This window comes from Gilbertella persicaria (assembly GCF_025201335.1).
Source record: "Gilbertella persicaria strain CBS 190.32 chromosome Unknown B0P05scaffold_13, whole genome shotgun sequence".
In the NCBI taxonomy this organism is placed as follows: domain Eukaryota; kingdom Fungi; phylum Mucoromycota; class Mucoromycetes; order Mucorales; family Choanephoraceae; genus Gilbertella; species Gilbertella persicaria.
The window spans coordinates 93,219-109,048 of NW_026251974.1; the positions used below are offsets into that span (position 1 = coordinate 93,219).

Sequence of the window (15,830 nt, forward strand, 5' to 3'; positions counted from 1 at the left end):
GAATAAGATTTATCGGGCAATTTATCCCTATTAGGCAAAATAGGGAATGACGCGTTGAGTGGCTTGTGTGCGTTCACTGGATGGATTGTGTCGGGGTCATTTTTTTGTTATTTTTTTTTCTTCTTCTTCCTTTTCATCCTTACCATGGCAGATCAAGCTTCACCTTTACATCAATCACAACAAACACAGGATGACTATCCTCCTCCACCCCCTCCACCTGCATCTTCAGGTATACCTTCTTCTCCAGGCAGATCTCCTCATGGTGGACGCGATCGTTCTTTATCTCCTCACCGCTCTTCAAGCAGAAGCAGATATTATGATGACAATAGACGTTCTTCTTCTTACCGTGATGATGATCGTTATAGCTCTAGAAGTCGATATGATCCTTATTCACGCCGTGATGATTATTATGAAGGCAGTAGCAGAGATCGTTATAATGACCGTTATTACCATGATCGATATGACCATCATCACCACCATCATCATCACCGTGGATATGACCATAGAGACCGCTATGATCGTTATGATGACAGAAGAAGCCGTTACCCACCTAAATCAAGACAGCGAAGACCTGTGGACAGAGGTACTGAACAAGAAAGAAAGACAACCACGACCATTTATGCCGGCAACCTGCCTTACGACTTTATTGAACGTGATGTAAGTAGGCATAGGAGCATCAAGTCAAACTAATATGTTTAGGTTGCTTCCATGTTTGAGCGTTATGGTCGCTTAAAGTCAATTACGGTACCTATGGACAACATGACAAATAAAAACAAGGGCTTTGCTTTTGTCGAATTTGAAGAACGTCGTGATGCTGAAGATGCTTATGAAAAGTTTGATGGATTCAGTGTTGAAGGACGTCGTTTAAGACTTGATTGGGATATTGGTCTTTCTAAAAAAGATCAACATCGTCCTGCATCTAGACGTGGTCCTGGTGGCCCTCCACCTCCTCCCTTGGATGATCGTTCTATGAATGATCCTTGTAAGTTTGGGTATACGTGTTTGGATAACATACTGATCATTTTGTAGATGCCGCACCCCCTCCTCCACCCCCTATGGACAGCCGTGGATACAGACGCGACTCACCTGAACCATACCGTCGATAAAGCTCCTCTATGTTTTTATTAATTAAACACGCGTCGAAATATAAATGCTTTGAACTATTTAAAACCGAGTGGATTTAGCAGAGATTTCAATTGATGTGGATTACTTATAAGAGTGTGTGTGTATATTTGATATTGAGAATAACATGAGTCTGTTTGTTTATCTGTTTGTTTATAGAATATAAGGGTAAGTACAGTTATATTTTTTTTATTTTTTCTATTTTTTTTTTTTTTTTTATTTTTTTTTTATTTTTTTTTTATTTTTTTTTTTATTTTTTAAATAAAATAGTATTTCTCTTTATGACTGGGATTCCTCCTCCCCTTTTTTTTTTATTGACAATGAGAGCAGTAATTCAACGAGTGACGAAAGCCAGTGTCACAGGTAACGCTGGTTCCTGATCAACATGTAGTTATTGACACAAGATTAGTCGATAACCAAGTCGTAGGCTCTATTCAACAGGGTCTTTGTGTCTTGTTGGGTATTGCCACTGATGATACAGACAAAGATGTGGATTATATGGTCAATAAGATCCTTAATGTACGAGTGTTTGATGACAATGGTGTCATGTGGAAAAAGGGAGTAAAAGATGCTGGTCTAGAACTCTTGTGTGGTAATGTATGAGCATCAGATGCAAGACTCATGAATCTTAGTGTCCCAATTCACACTTCAGGGTACTGCTGTCAAGGGCAACAAGCCTGATTTTCATAGGGCCATGAAGGCAGAACCTGCCAAAGCCATGTATCAACAATTCCTGACAAAACTAGGAAAAGCATATGAACCATCCAAGATCCAAGGCAAGCTCATTCTCTTATGACATAAGCACTAATCAAAAACAGATGGTGTATTTGGTGCCATGATGCTTGTGGATATTGCTAATGATGGTAATACAAACAGCATGTGTGTGTGTGTGTGTATGTGTATTCTTATTATCCAATAGGCCCTGTTACATTAGAATTGGACTCTAGAAAGTTTACTTATGATGCTGAAAAATAAACTTTAATAATCATCATCTTCATCATCCTTAAAACGCATATTTTTGGTACGATATTTCTCCAAGAAACTAGGTACTTGTTGTTCACATTCAATCAAGATCTTGGTCAAGTCAGTAGCCACAGGGTGGTTATTGTCATTAAAGAAACTTGTAGCCAAACCAGAATTACCTACACGAGCAGTACGACCAATACGATGAATATACTCATCAATCGAATTGGTCATGTCATAGTTAATGACATGCATCACATTACGAACATCAAGACCACGGGAAGCAACAGCAGTAGCCACTAAGATAGGACAATTGCCTCGCTTAAACGCAAGCAAGGCATCTTCACGTTCACGTTGACTTCGGTCACCATGGATAGAAGTACTGGGCAAATTAGCATTGTACAAGAATTGGTCAATCGTGTCTGCTTGTCTTTTGGTGTCCACAAAGATCAAGGTACGACAAGGAGGTTGAGACAATAAGACTTCTTTAAGCTTGGTGCGTTTTTCGGATTCTTCTACCCACATCACGCGCTGAGTAATGTCTGTGGTAGTACCACCTACACGTCCCACCTTTAGGAACAAGTAATCAGGCTTAAGGAAATCTCTTGCCAAAGCACGAATTTCTTTGGGGAAAGTAGCAGAGTACATCAAGGTCGTTCTGTTCTTATTCATGCCTAACTTGCCATCAATCTTGGGGAGTTCATTCGAGTCTGCCTTACCTTTTCTTTCTACAATTTCACGAATGGATCCTTCAAAACCCATATCCAACATACGATCTGCTTCATCCAAGACTAAATAACGTACGTTGGATAAATCAATCTTGCCACGATCAATGAAATCCATTAATCGACCAGGCACAGCCACCAAGACATCACAGCCCTTTTCTAATTCTCTCAATTGACCTACTGGACCAGCACCACCATACACACAACTAAACAAATGGATCAACATATGATTGCCATACAGACCATGAACTTACCAAGGTCTAAGCATACTTCGATAACAAAAGCGTCTGGCTTCATCAAAGATTTGTGTACATAATTCTCTGGTAGGAGCAATGATCAACACAAGAGGCTTCACTTTGAATCGCTTGTCATGAGGAGCAGCACGCGTGATCAACTGAGGTGCTTGACTAAACAAACTCGAACATGTAGGGATCAAGAAAGCAGCTGTCTTACCAGAGCCTGTTTGAGCACTAGCCATCAAGTCTCGACCCGCAGTAACAATAGAAATCGAGTACTTTTGAACAGGTGTAGGCTTCGCATAACGAGCAAGTGCGATGTTTTCCTTCATACAAGGATGCAGATTGGCATCATCAAACTAAACCGTATCAGTATCAGTGTCTTGTCTCTACCTCGTCTACTTACGCACTCAAAGCTAGGGGGTGGATTTTGACCTTTGACACGAACTGGAATGTGTTCATATTTATCAAAATGAAGACCACTATGAACGTGTGTATCAACACCAAACAATTCTTTTTCTAATGCTTTATCTCTAGGAGCAAATCCTTGTGATGTGTATTCATCTTTCCATTCATAACGTTTTCGAGAACTACCATAATTGTAATTATCACTCATCATGAACTAGTTGAAAAGAGTTTTTTTTTTTTTTTTTTATATATATATAACTGTCCATTATTTTTTTTTCCGCTTTTTTTCTCTCTCTCGTTTTAAAGATATATATATATATATATACTATGCCCATGCAACCTGAAAAGAGACATTTAAAAGAAGAATCAGGCGATAGTTCTTCTGTAACTACACCACCTGTCTCTAGACCTCCTTTAAAGAAACGATTTACAGGATCTTATCATATCCAACCTGTGACGCCTACTGAACCTAATGTGGAACCCATTCCAGCAACACCATCACCACCAGTACCAGTACCTTCTATTATCTCTGTAAGTAGACACTTTTATCCCCACTCTACATTGGATATTTATGATTATAGGACAATGTGGATTATACAAAAACTGAATTGTTACAACATATGCGTACAGAAAAGGCAAGTGCATGATACCAACTACTACTACTTTTTATTTATACTTCTTAGGATAAACTACATCATGATGAGAAACAATTAGAAAAAACACATGAGAGATACATTGATCGAGAAATACAGCAAAGTTTGCTACGTATCGACTGGAGTTTGGTAAGCTTTAGGACTCGAAGCAATGGACTGATCTCCCTTTTTTTTAGATTCAATCCGAAATTACTTTTATGGCCAAACTCTTGGTGGCTGTTGATACACCACCACCACCAGGTAAGTTGATAGGGCATGACACCCCTGTTATTGATCTAGTGATAGCCATTCCTGTTCGTAAAATGACACTGGATCAACAAAAAGAATGGAACGACACCAACCAAATGGCCATAAAACAACTCTGCACAAAAGTATGGACTCGTCTTCAGACATGGACTCAACAACTCGAGCTGATGGAACACAATTTCCGTGCACAAGACGACACGATGCTTCAACAAGTGATTGTATCGGACTGGCTGAAAGATGAAATCAAAGAGTTGGGTGTTGCTTATAAACGAGGTCAACATGTCATGATGGATCTTCAGAAACACTTGAACAGCCTACTTGATCAAACAGATGTCGTCAAAGGCAATGTACAGATGGTCAAAACCGAATTAGATGCATCTGTTGAACGATTGGAACACGGTCTTCATGAACTCCATGCCGTATGGAAACGACACGACAGGGCCAAGAGTAAAGTGGTGGCTGCTTTACGGTTTGGTGGGTTAGGGGACATGGCGCACGAACCCACGTTAACAGAAGCCAACCAAGTCGCACCAAAAGAAGAAGAGACACAAGCAGTTCAAGATCAACCCCCAGAACATCCATTGGAAGAACAAAAACTGATCTTGTCACTCAGAGAAAAAGAATTCGACACACTGAAACGAGAACGACAGATTTTGTTGCGAGAAGAAGAGCGTCTGTTGAATTTGTTTACGATGGGAGAAGATCGTCTTGCTGAAACAGAGTATGTCAAGACACTCAAACTCAATATTGAACATTACCGAGATCGCTGTTTTCATCTGGATCAGCGTCGTGTGGAGATGGAACGAGAGACAGACAAGATCACGTCTGCACGTCAACAATTAGTGGAACAAGTCAAGTCTGAGAAAGTGGCTCAAGGCATAGCCATGGAAGCAGAGATGCGCCGATTAGAGAATGATTTGACTCGTATCCGAGGCCAACGTGATCATTTTCAATTGTTGGTGGATGAACAGAAATCAAAAGAGACAAGAGAGAAAGAAATGCAAGACAAGATCGTGTCGTTTGCGAATCAAGGTAAAATGCGTGTAGCCGCTCTTTTGTCTCGCATTGAGAAATTGAAGGCAGAGCAAGAAGTGGCTGGACCATTTGCCAAAGAAGCCAACACATTTAATCAACTAAAAGAAAACTTGAGGTAATGTCAACAAGTAACAGCTATGGTTTAACGCTTCTTTGTTGATTTGATAGTCATATGCGTGTCTTATTGTCTAGTCTAGAGATGATTGAAAAGAAAGAATCGTGTGGTGATGTATCTACCAATCGAGAGGGTTTTATGCGTTGGAAGACGCATCCTTTGATCGAGACATTTGATGCACTATGGATGGAATCACAGCAGTCTTCATTGATGATTGAATTCCTTGAAAAGAACGAGAGTCATTTACTAGAAGAAATTGACCGAGTAGCCAGTATTTACAACAAATTAGAAGAACAACAACAAAAGAAACTATATGATATTGCACATAAACGAGAACAAGCTTCTAAACTACAAGCAGAGGTAAGTGGGGGGTGCATTGGCCATTCAAAAATTAACGTATCCATAGAAACTAAAATATGCTCAAACATTCCACCAATTGATGAATGATAAAGAAAAGCTCATCATGACAGTCACTAAACTAAGATCAACAAAAGATGCTCGTCAAGAAGTGATTAAACAACTAGAAGAGAAAGAAAAGACACTTGAACGTCAAGTGGTAAAAGTTGTCTATTGATTGGCTTGTTCATAATATTTGTTTATTTAGAGCGAAAAAGAAGAAAAGATTTGTAAATTAAAACGAACCATAGAAGAAGACAAGACAGACTTAGAAGACATTAATCATTTATGTGAAGATTACCGTATTTCTATTGAACATAATGAACTCATGTTGAATGAATTACAAAAAATGCTAAAAGAAAAGACAAAAGCATTTGAAGATGAAAAGCAACTTCAGACACAGGCAGAAGAAACCTATGAAAAACTAAAGAAGAAATGGGACAAGATTGCACAAGGCGACAATCCAGCAGAACAACAATTGATTGACGAATGTGAAGAATTAAGAGTAAGTAAGACAGCTATGCTACATTGACTTATAGGACATCATGTAGGCATTATTAAAATGCAGTACTTGTCGTCAAAGGTTCAGAACACATATTCTAACACGATGCATGCATACATTCTGTAAACATTGTATTGATGCAAGACTAGAGACAAGACAGAGAAGATGCCCTACCTGTAGTGAACCCTTTGGTGCAAATGATGTTAAAAACTTTTACCTGTAATAAACCTATATATTTATATTTATTTTTCTAAGAAGGGAGAGAGAGAAGGGGGGGAATATTAACAAGCACATCCACTGGATTCTGTTTCAGTTGTATTCAAGTTGATTTTTTGCACTAATAAGGAGTTATGATGGGTGATTTCAAACAAGTCAACTTACTGGCATCTCTTTGTTCTGGTTGTTGACCACCCTCCATACCAGGTAAAGATTGAGCAATCTTTCTAAACAAAGCCTTGACATTATGTCCTGCCTTTGCACTTGTCTCTATAAACATCACATTTAATTCCTTGGATCTCTTTTCTGCATCTTCCACAGTGACTTCTCTGTACAAACATAAGCATCCTATTTTCTTCTTTTTTTCTTCTTACCTTTTGTCACTTAAATCAGACTTGTTGCCTACAAGGACAATAATCACATCATCACCTCTTTCAGCTCGAACATCATCAATCCATTTCGAAGTATTCATAAAAGATTGACGATCTATCCTATATTAATAACAATACCATCGTATTCTATACTCTTTACTTGAAATATCATATACAATCACAGCAACAGATGAATCGCGAATATAACTAGGAATCAAACTACGGAAACGTTCCTAATAAACCATATGAATACACATACACATAGGGGTTGACTTACTTGTCCAGCTGTATCCCATAATTGCAAACGAACTGTCTTGTCTTCTAAATACATGGTTTTTGACAAGAAATCAATACCAATAGTAGCCTAACTAAGTTTTGTACAGTGTGTTTATTTTCATGCAAGACTTACTTGGTAAGTATTATCAAACGTATCATACATAAAACGAGTAATAAGTGACGTTTTACCAACTAATACCATTTTAGAATTTGTTGTTTTTATTTGTTTATTCAACATACCACTTTGTTCACCGAGAAAGACTAACTTGTACTTTCTTAAAGGACTACTAAACTCTGTACTTGTCATAACGTATATTTCGAGATGAGGAAAAAAAAAAAATAATAATAAGAGAGAATCCGCTCAAATAAGAATAAGCCCTATGACTCAACCAAGTTACACATATATACACACACACACACACACGATGTGTAAATCATTATGTAATCAACGTAGAAAGAATCTTTATTTATGCTAAAGAGCATTTCATAAGGGAATATAAATATAATCTTAGGCTGTTCTTGCTTCAAATGCTTCACGAGCCCATTTGGCCATATCAACTTCAACATCTTCATATTTCTTGATAAAAGGATGTTCCAACAAATCAGCATAAGCAGGTCTCTTGAGTGGATCTTTTTGAAGACAAGAAGCGACAAAGTCCCTCGCTTCTTCTGAGAATGAATCAGCAGGTAAAGCGGGTGGTTCATCATCAATAATGGCTTTTAGTTGAGCAAACATATTGTCATATTTGTAAGGGTAACAACCAATTGCTATTTCAACAAGTGAGATACCTAATGACCATACATCTGAAGAAACTGAATAAGTATTAGCAGCTCTAATACGTTCAGGCTATGCAACAAAGTTAGGTAAGATCATCAGAGTAATGCCACTTACAGCCATATAGCTTTGACAACCAATATTTGTTTTTGCTAAGGATTTCTCTAATTGTCCTGATACACCAAAATCACATAATTTAACTTGACCTTCTATATTTGCCAATACATTGGTAGGTTTAACATCTAACAAAAAGATGAGTGAGATATAAAGGGACCGAGTATGACTATATATACCTCTGTGAATGATAGATAGTTCGTCTTTAAGGAATTTAAGGCCTTTAACCATAGAAGTAGCAATTTTAGCCAAGACATCTTCTGGCACACCTTTTCCGTACAATTTATCAAGTGAACCAGCGTCCATATATTCCATACAATAATACACACATGATTCAATAAAGAAAGCACCATAAAATTCGACAATGTATTCACCAGAACTTTTGTGCAAAATATCAAGTTCCATCAAGATTTGATGAAGTTTTGTTTCATCTAATTCTAAGCGAATTTCCTATAAGAATCATAAGTGAGTCAAGAAGAACAAAATAATAGTATGTGTCATACCTTCATAGCCATCGTAACATTTGTCACACGATGCTTGACTTTTTGTACAGTACCATACTGTCCCTTGCCCAATTCTTCTTGTAAATCCAAGTCGTCCATCTTGATAGTAAAACTATTTCCGTTACTGAAATCAACACCATCTGCATGGATAATAGCCTTGCCAGCAAAATTCAGTTTACCAGAAGGGTCACTAAAGAATAAAAAAAAAAGAAAGAGAGAGAGAGAGAGAGAAAAAGGGATATCAATAATGAATAAAGGAAAACGAAAGAGAACATACACGTATTTTGAAAAGTTGGCAAAAGGTGTTTGTTCAGGTTTAGGAGAAAGACCCAACTGAGACAAGTTTAGACCAGGCTTGTTGCCTAAACGACCAGGTGGTGCTCTTCCTCGCATGCCTCCTCCTCCTGTAGGTGGTGGAAAACGAGGAGGAGCACTTCCTGGAGCTCGACTCATGGGTGGAAGCACTGAACGACCTGGAATACGTGGTGGCATAACTCTTGGAGGTGCTATTTTGTCTTGGTCTTCTTTTATTGACATTGCTGAAAACGATTTATGAAGATCCATATCAATTCTATTTACACAAAAACGCACACACGTATTCACAAAAGAAAAAAAGTATAAAGAAGGAAAAGAAGGAAAGAAAAAAAAATACGACTTTAAATATTCATTTCTTTATGTGTACAACAAACAAGTTTAGATTTGATTGGTGAATGTTGATTGGCACCCACATGGAGATGACGTTTATTCTTTTGTGACTGAAGTTTAGCTTACTTTACCGAAAAAGTGTAAGGCGGATTCGCATGACAGTAGATCGATATGGCCTTGCTTTGTCTTACATAATCAACTAGAATACCCTGATACCAGTCAAATAGGCATGGTTTACTTTGTTTCCTACCTCTTTTTTTTTTCTTATTTTTTTCTTTGTTACGCTCATTGTATTACAAAAGCTCTGGGCTCATCATATATATATATATATATATCAATGGCTCATTTTTTTTTTATCTGAACAATAACGATTCCAAAGTATTCTACACAGATCGTTTTTAAAACCAGCAATTTTAAGATCAATGAAATTTCCTCCAAAGAAGAAAGATGCTTCTGATACAGGAAAGGGGGGAGGGGATATCATAAAACCAATGAAGTACCATTGGCAATTACTCTTAGCTATCAAGACGACTGCATGATTTTTGTAGTAATGTCTTCACTGTCATAGCTCTAACGCATCTGTATGTAAAAAGCGACTTTCGTTAAATAAGCTTTCAAGTTACTAATCATAACCCTTTATTTATTTTTTTCGTTCTAAAAATGGACCAATAATGTCTGACTAGAAAAAAAGACTTGGCGATATTTTCTGATATGGTTGTTTCACAGTGCGAGTGGTGGATATTGTCGGTTATAGAAAGGACAAGAGCCCAATCGAGGAAGGTGAATAAAAAGACTTGTACAATAACATTTCAATGACAATAAACTTAAACACCAACTGCTTAAGCATCTATATATTAAATCATGTATACTTTGTGACTACTAAATAACTTTTGATTCCATTTGGCACACTTCGAGTATCAAACTTATTATATAATCCTAATAAACCTTCAACATAAACTATCTTTCTTTGAATTTATCCGACAAAAAATAACAGTACCAATTGCAGGTTGGCAGTTCGCAATTGTTTATTCAAACTAAACCATCATTTCCACCTTCCGATTCCCCGTTTTTTAAGTTTCCTACGTTTGAGCATACATAAAAGAACATATTGATGCAGAAATAGAGCAAGTTTTGAAAAAGTCATTTTGCCCTTATGATCCCCTAAAGAAATCTTCACTATTTTCCGATTAGTGATCGATAGAGACATTTTTGATTTAACATGTCTTAGTACTAGTTGCTTCTTTAGGTCTATGAAACACACTCCAAGTGTTATATTTGTAGAAATACCTTAAGAATGCACGCTACAGTTCAAAAACAAAAAATACGTTTTTGAAAGACAGCCCATTATCTTCATGAGATATGCTGCGTTCTTTACATAATTAGATGCGCCTCATTTATACCCATCAATTTTTTTAATACCCTTTTTTTTTATAGCTCTTCGTTTTTAGACACTTTTAGTCCATCATTTCCCTTGAATTTCTAAAGTCCATTTTTTTTTATTTTAGTTTTTGACATGCGAATACCAATTCAAACTCAGGATATCTTTAGTAGACACTCTAGCTACTTCAAGCTTTAGAGCATTATGAATAAAATCCTATCTGACAATAGCATCCAATTCTATCTAAACATAAATTGTGATAGCAATGACCTACAGTTACTTTTTTTTTGTAGCCGACAATATCTACCACTGTACATCACATTTATTTTAGTCTATAATAACAATGTTACAATACTATCTGTCTCAGTATGATCTATTCTTATGAGTTGTTGACCCACTAGCTTATGAATACACTGAGAAGCCTCTTTTGTGTCAAGTTCTTTTTCTTGAGCAAAAGACTCTATAAAATCAGTTAAATCAGTCAATGGCATATCACCATCATCCATGAGCTTCAATAGAATGCGTGCCTTGACTTGACGCTCTTCAGGTACATGAATAGCCTGATCCATATAATAAGGAAACAGTCGAGCAAAATGCTGTTTATCTAAAGGATGAGCAGTAGTGCGATCAACCACATAATTCAAGAATGGACGATAGGCATCACTAGAGTCAACATCAGTATAATTCACAATACGTATCTACTAACCATGACTTGAAGGAAGTGTGTGGTTGTTCTAATTGTTGCTTGACTGTAGTAAATGCCTGTAACAAGTGACTTGCATCCACTGCATCTTTTGTATCGTGTAAACACACATTCAATTGATCTATGAGCGTCTCAATGTATGTCTTGTGCTTTTGCTTTGATGACAATTCTTCTAATGCCTGTTTCTTTTCTTTGATATCTCTTTTAAGTGTAGCTAAATGCTGATCTTTTTCTGTATGCTTGTAATGGTCAAATTGGATCGTTCTGAGTTTATGATTGATTTGCTGATGTTCTGCTTTACTTTTACGTAATTCAGCCAGTTTAGCACGCTTTTCTGTTAATTGTGCTTCGAGCTGTTTGCTTTTTTCTGTTTGTTGCTGAAGTTCTTGGGAATGGGTTCCCATATCTTGATCGGTAATGTCTAGATGATCAGGTGAATTCTTGAGGGTTTCAATATCCCGATCATTCTAACTGATGAGTGTGTCATTGAATTGAATAAAAGACTCACTTGTTCATGTATAGTTCGTAGTTCTTCTAGACGTGCCTCCATCATTTGGTATTGGTGTAGTTGATGTTGAGTCATGTTGCGAATGTCTGGATTACCACTATCATGAATAATGAGTTTAATTTTTCTCTCTTTTTTTTTTTTGTCCAAGACTTGCCTCATGTCACTCATGTCTAATAGTAATTGCAGACGATGTTCAATATCTTTTTTGTCTATTGTTATTGTTTCTAGACTAGCTATCTCTTCCTCAAATCTGAGGTCATCAATACATGGCGATGTCTTTTGTTTTTGTACCTACTTGCGTGCAATAGACTTATCACTTTCACAAAGCCCTTTCAAGTTATATTCTGTAGGTTTTGCATCGCGTAATAGTTTTCTTTTCTTTACGTGTTCGAGATCATGTTCAACTGCCTTATTTTTTTGTTTATGAAACTGAACAGAAGAAGCCTTTTGAGACCAATATAACAAGTTGTCAAGTTCTTTAGAGAGAGACATGATAAAGAAAAGTAGAGGAAGAATAGTCACGTTACTTATTTATGCGATTCAGGTAAATCCAAATCGTATGTAAACAGACGCCATGGACCAACTTCTTTTTGCGTCTTTCTTTTTTTATGAGTGTATTCATTTTAAAGCGACATAGAAACAAGGCATTTCTTTAAAACGAATTGATCACTTGTTTATCTTTTCATATCGAAAGAAATCCATTGAACAGCTACATTTCTCTGGGTGGGTTCATCTTCTGTCTGTCTCTTTTACTCACTATGTCTGTCCAAATGATAATTCATGATTGTTGCAAGTACTAGACTTAAAGTAACCCTGCCTTTCTAAGTATTCATTATTATCATCAAATCAAAATAAAATCCCGCAAGAAAAAAAAAGGAGATGGACGATCGATAAAGATGTATAGATGATACTTGTTCTTCTTTCCTTCACTTTTTCCAAATGAAAGTATTGATTTGTAATGACGATGGTATACAGACAAACAAACAAAAGCTTATTTACTAATCTAGAAATGAATAGGCCCACCTAGTTGGGAAGAATCTCCTTTTATTTTACCTTTTGTCCAACACTTGGAGAGTCTCGGTTGGGAAGTCAAGTAAGAAACGCTAAAAAATACCTTAAACTAAACTCTTTCTAGAGTATGCTTACCAGACAGTCAAAAGTCCTGGATCGCCAAGTCCTTTCTGATCAAGGACGAGATCTACCTTCGATACTTCAACAGAATCACACAACAAATAACTGTCGAGAAAGAAAACGAGAATGACTTTTTCTTGTTAAGTGGGACACCTGCTACGTGTGTCAATATTGCTCTGAATCATCTATTCCGAGACCAAGCGTTTGATCTTGTTATCAGTGGGCCTAATTTCGGTAGAAACTTTTCAAAGTAAGCAGTCTCCAAACAAGCACAACAGTAATTCAATGCCTACTAGCCTATTTACGTTAGCTTCAGGCACAGTAGGTGCTGCTACAGAAGCCGTCCTCAATCATCAAAAAGCAGTATCTGTGTCTTTTTGTTTCTGTAATAAGCGCCCTGAATGTATTCAAAACTGTTGTGAAACAGCCAGCGACATCATAGAGCATCTTGTCAAGCTGGATACTCCATGGCCATCACTCGGTTCTTTCAACATCAATATTCCCATGACAGACACAAGACGACCTGTTCAGTTGACCAGGTTTTACAATACGCGTTATGGATCTCTGTTTGAGAGAAACAAGAATAAGTTTCGATTTAAGCCTGATTTTGCTCAAGTGCATCAGGATCAAGGTGTGCCTGGAACAGACCAATTTGCTTTAATGAATCAATTTGTCTCAGGTAAGTGGTAGCTTGAGTCGATCGTCTATGGCTCATCGATACTTATAGTGACACCCATGATAGCAGCATTCCAAGAAGCAAATGTAGATGATTTAGACTTTAATTTCGATGCTTTAAACAAACAGTAAAGTTTGGCATGATGCCACTCAAGCTAAAGAGACTTACAAACCACAATGAATTGTACTCTGATTAAATCATACTGAGAGTGAATAAAGCAACAACCTTGAGTAGATAAAGCTGTTGTACATTTGAATGATGTACTAAATCTTTTTATTTAAGATTGTTTGTGTCGATAACTAAAGATAAACAAGCAATGTCAGTCAATCATACAAATGACATTGTATCTTTTAAGCTGTATGTATCTTTCACAGGAGAAACCCGAGCAATTAAATTGGAATTTGCAAATATAAAGCAGTCTGTACTGTATTTGATGTATGTACTAAAGGCTACCTTTTATATATCATGTATCATAAAAAAAAAACGACAAATCTTCTTTTTTTTTCTTAGGCATATAAAGGTACCATAAACCTTTTTTGGACATATATAAATGCTTTAAATAACTACAAACAATGTTTACTATCATATATGGTGCTTTTGAAGTGGATTTAGACAAAAAAAAACCGATCTTTAAAAAAATAGTCAAAACAGCCTCGAATCGAAAGGGTGCAATTCATGAAAATGGCTCGTTCGCAAATTTCGAATCTTCTCTTTGATGCTACAGGATGAAAAATAGAGCTATTGACGAGCTTAAATACTCAAAATGGGTGCCAAAAGCTCTAGTTTTTGGTGAATGTGTTTGCCTGGTAAATGTATCATGAAAATAATAAGATATGTGTGAGAAACTTCATAAATATTTTTGTCTATTGGCTCAATATTTTAGTAGTAAATTTGCTGTGTTTCTTGTATCAATAAGCTCAGAAAGCATATACCTGTAACTTTTGTCACAACTACAAAGTTAAATAACTGCATCTTCAAGCTATTCTCAGCAAAGGCTCGATTTCCGATGCACACAGACATTCTGTATATCTTGCGTACACTTACTCCCGCATTTACATTGGAAAATGTCTATCTTTCTATTCTCCTATGTTCTCTGACACTTGAAGTGATATGATATGCTTTATAAATATCGATTGCTATTACTTTTTATATGGTATCTAGGACAAAAATGCTCAAATCACTGCTTAAATGCACCAATCTTTGATGGGCCATTGCTCGACAAACAAACCACTAAAATGATTTCTTTTTATTTAAAACATGTTCTTTTGAACCCAGAAATCGAATGGTACCATTAGTTTGGCACTTTTGTGAAATTTATATTTTTGACCCATGGAGGATCACGAGAGCTCTTGGAGATGAAAAAAAAAAGCTTATGGAATGTCAGATTGACCCGATGTAGGTCTGATCCAATTGAAATTAGACAAGGTCATCCCAGGGTACTTCAGACAAAGAGGTTGAGTTAACTTGAGTATTGTCTTTAAATCTGCGTTTATAGTTTGTTGTATCACTGTGACCAATACAAAGGAGGCCCTTTTTAGTATATATTTAGTAGTCGGTGGGTAGTTGATCCTACTTCTCTAGAAGAGCAAAAAACACTATAATATTTAACGATAAACAATATGGATACAGCCCTTATCATGAAAAAATGCCTTTTTTGTTTCGAGTAACGATAGGATATATTAAAGAAAAAGAAGTTCTTCAGATATAGAAAGGACCAACATCGCTCATTCTAGTTTTGTTCTCTGTTTTCGTTAACTTCAGAATACTTGGGCAAATTTTTGAAGACAAATTTTCAAGAGGAAAAGATCCAAACCGTTGTAACCTTAATATTTTCTTGTGCTCGGACTCAAGTTCATCCAATGCATCTATGCTTTGTTAAAGGAGACACTAGAAAATTGTGTTTTCAGTCTTTTATGATGGTTTCTTTTTTGTTGATCTACGCCTTTCCTTTATATAATAATGAATTGTTTATTTCCTCATGCCTTTTATAGTTAAGTTGATAGTTCAATTTTGGAGGCTGTATGTCGTTCCTGATACAATCCCTATTGCTTCTGTGGTTATATAATCTTGCGTAATTGTCTTTCTTTTGATGGGTTCAATCTTATCAATGATTAGATCAATGATATTGTGTTC

General features: G+C 36.5%; 8 protein-coding genes across 8 annotated transcripts; 4 read left to right on the forward strand and 4 right to left on the reverse strand.

Moving 5' to 3' along the window:
• Window positions 1-144: 144 nt before the first annotated feature.
• Window positions 145-1,029, forward strand: B0P05DRAFT_467329 (uncharacterized protein; the record flags this gene model as incomplete). Its single annotated transcript, XM_051574376.1, has 2 exons — window positions 145-657; window positions 700-1,029. The coding sequence occupies 2 exons, from the start codon at window positions 145-147 to the stop codon at window positions 1,027-1,029; spliced, it is 843 nt and encodes a 280-aa protein (XP_051436254.1).
• Window positions 1,030-1,365: 336 nt separating this feature from the next.
• Window positions 1,366-2,101, forward strand: B0P05DRAFT_535720 (D-tyrosyl-tRNA deacylase). The gene is made up of 5 exons (XM_051577467.1): window positions 1,366-1,485; window positions 1,532-1,714; window positions 1,755-1,898; window positions 1,941-1,985; window positions 2,042-2,101. Exons 1-5 carry the CDS (start codon window positions 1,404-1,406, stop codon window positions 2,095-2,097), a joined length of 510 nt encoding a protein of 169 aa, XP_051436255.1. The 5' UTR covers window positions 1,366-1,403; the 3' UTR covers window positions 2,098-2,101.
• On the reverse strand, window positions 2,101-3,662 carry B0P05DRAFT_467369 (P-loop containing nucleoside triphosphate hydrolase protein; the record flags this gene model as incomplete). The annotated part of the gene is made up of 4 exons (XM_051574379.1): window positions 2,101-2,759; window positions 2,805-3,016; window positions 3,065-3,405; window positions 3,489-3,662. The coding sequence occupies 4 exons, from the start codon at window positions 3,660-3,662 to the stop codon at window positions 2,101-2,103; spliced, it is 1,386 nt and encodes a 461-aa protein (XP_051436256.1).
• Window positions 3,663-3,682: 20 nt separating this feature from the next.
• Window positions 3,683-6,652, forward strand: B0P05DRAFT_40182 (uncharacterized protein). Its single transcript, XM_051573681.1, has 9 exons — window positions 3,683-3,985; window positions 4,036-4,089; window positions 4,138-4,236; window positions 4,284-4,347; window positions 4,393-5,503; window positions 5,557-5,863; window positions 5,910-6,056; window positions 6,108-6,404; window positions 6,451-6,652. The coding sequence occupies exons 1-9, from the start codon at window positions 3,782-3,784 to the stop codon at window positions 6,622-6,624; spliced, it is 2,457 nt and encodes an 818-aa protein (XP_051436257.1). The 5' UTR covers window positions 3,683-3,781; the 3' UTR covers window positions 6,625-6,652.
• B0P05DRAFT_535730 (GTP-binding protein ryh1) lies at window positions 6,650-7,352 on the reverse strand. Its single transcript, XM_051577468.1, has 5 exons — window positions 7,266-7,352; window positions 7,149-7,221; window positions 6,992-7,103; window positions 6,783-6,946; window positions 6,650-6,738 (listed from the first exon to the last, which is right to left on the reverse strand). The coding sequence occupies exons 1-5, from the start codon at window positions 7,317-7,319 to the stop codon at window positions 6,683-6,685; spliced, it is 459 nt and encodes a 152-aa protein (XP_051436258.1). The 5' UTR covers window positions 7,320-7,352; the 3' UTR covers window positions 6,650-6,682.
• Window positions 7,353-7,701: 349 nt separating this feature from the next.
• Window positions 7,702-9,275, reverse strand: B0P05DRAFT_535732 (kinase-like domain-containing protein). The gene is made up of 5 exons (XM_051577469.1): window positions 8,934-9,275; window positions 8,657-8,846; window positions 8,333-8,603; window positions 8,157-8,281; window positions 7,702-8,111 (listed from the first exon to the last, which is right to left on the reverse strand). Exons 1-5 carry the CDS (start codon window positions 9,218-9,220, stop codon window positions 7,773-7,775), a joined length of 1,212 nt encoding a protein of 403 aa, XP_051436259.1. The 5' UTR covers window positions 9,221-9,275; the 3' UTR covers window positions 7,702-7,772.
• A 1,693-nt stretch (window positions 9,276-10,968) lies between these two features.
• Window positions 10,969-12,384, reverse strand: B0P05DRAFT_535742 (uncharacterized protein; the record flags this gene model as incomplete). Its single annotated transcript, XM_051577470.1, has 4 exons — window positions 10,969-11,849; window positions 11,891-11,987; window positions 12,045-12,140; window positions 12,186-12,384. Coding segments are annotated over 4 exons (887 nt in total), but the record flags the coding sequence as incomplete, so codon positions are not given.
• Window positions 12,385-13,928, forward strand: B0P05DRAFT_535744 (survival protein sure-like phosphatase/nucleotidase). Its single transcript, XM_051577471.1, has 5 exons — window positions 12,385-12,857; window positions 12,908-12,983; window positions 13,026-13,271; window positions 13,318-13,700; window positions 13,749-13,928. The coding sequence occupies exons 1-5, from the start codon at window positions 12,830-12,832 to the stop codon at window positions 13,826-13,828; spliced, it is 813 nt and encodes a 270-aa protein (XP_051436261.1). The 5' UTR covers window positions 12,385-12,829; the 3' UTR covers window positions 13,829-13,928.
• Window positions 13,929-15,830: the final 1,902 nt, after the last annotated feature.

Excerpts from the sequence above, each read along its gene's own strand:
- B0P05DRAFT_535720 (XM_051577467.1), top strand. The coding sequence starts at position 1,404 with ATGACTGGGATTCCTCCTCCCCTTTTTTTTTTATTGACAATGAGAGCA. Across the intron at positions 1,715-1,754 it reads TGGTCTAGAACTCTTGTGTG|TGTCCCAATTCACACTTCAG; the intron begins GTAATGTATGAG and ends CATGAATCTTAG. Across the intron at positions 1,899-1,940 it reads TGAACCATCCAAGATCCAAG|ATGGTGTATTTGGTGCCATG; the intron begins GCAAGCTCATTC and ends AATCAAAAACAG.
- B0P05DRAFT_40182 (XM_051573681.1), top strand. The coding sequence starts at position 3,782 with ATGCCCATGCAACCTGAAAAGAGACATTTAAAAGAAGAATCAGGCGAT. Across the intron at positions 4,348-4,392 it reads TGATACACCACCACCACCAG|CCATTCCTGTTCGTAAAATG; the intron begins GTAAGTTGATAG and ends ATCTAGTGATAG. Across the intron at positions 5,504-5,556 it reads CAACTAAAAGAAAACTTGAG|TCATATGCGTGTCTTATTGT; the intron begins GTAATGTCAACA and ends TTGATTTGATAG.
- B0P05DRAFT_535730 (XM_051577468.1), bottom strand. The coding sequence starts at position 7,319 with ATGTATTTAGAAGACAAGACAGTTCGTTTGCAATTATGGGATACAGCT. Across the intron at positions 7,104-7,148 it reads GATTGTATATGATATTTCAA|ATCGTCAATCTTTTATGAAT; the intron begins GTAAAGAGTATA and ends AATATAGGATAG. Across the intron at positions 6,739-6,782 it reads ACCAGAACAAAGAGATGCCA|TGCAAAAAATCAACTTGAAT; the intron begins GTAAGTTGACTT and ends ACTCCTTATTAG.
- B0P05DRAFT_535732 (XM_051577469.1), bottom strand. The coding sequence starts at position 9,220 with ATGGATCTTCATAAATCGTTTTCAGCAATGTCAATAAAAGAAGACCAA. Across the intron at positions 8,604-8,656 it reads ATGTTACGATGGCTATGAAG|GAAATTCGCTTAGAATTAGA; the intron begins GTATGACACATA and ends TGATTCTTATAG. Across the intron at positions 8,282-8,332 it reads ACTATCTATCATTCACAGAG|ATGTTAAACCTACCAATGTA; the intron begins GTATATATAGTC and ends TCTTTTTGTTAG.
- B0P05DRAFT_535744 (XM_051577471.1), top strand. The coding sequence starts at position 12,830 with ATGAAAGTATTGATTTGTAATGACGATG. Across the intron at positions 12,858-12,907 it reads ATTGATTTGTAATGACGATG|GCCCACCTAGTTGGGAAGAA; the intron begins GTATACAGACAA and ends AGAAATGAATAG. Across the intron at positions 13,701-13,748 it reads AATGAATCAATTTGTCTCAG|TGACACCCATGATAGCAGCA; the intron begins GTAAGTGGTAGC and ends CGATACTTATAG.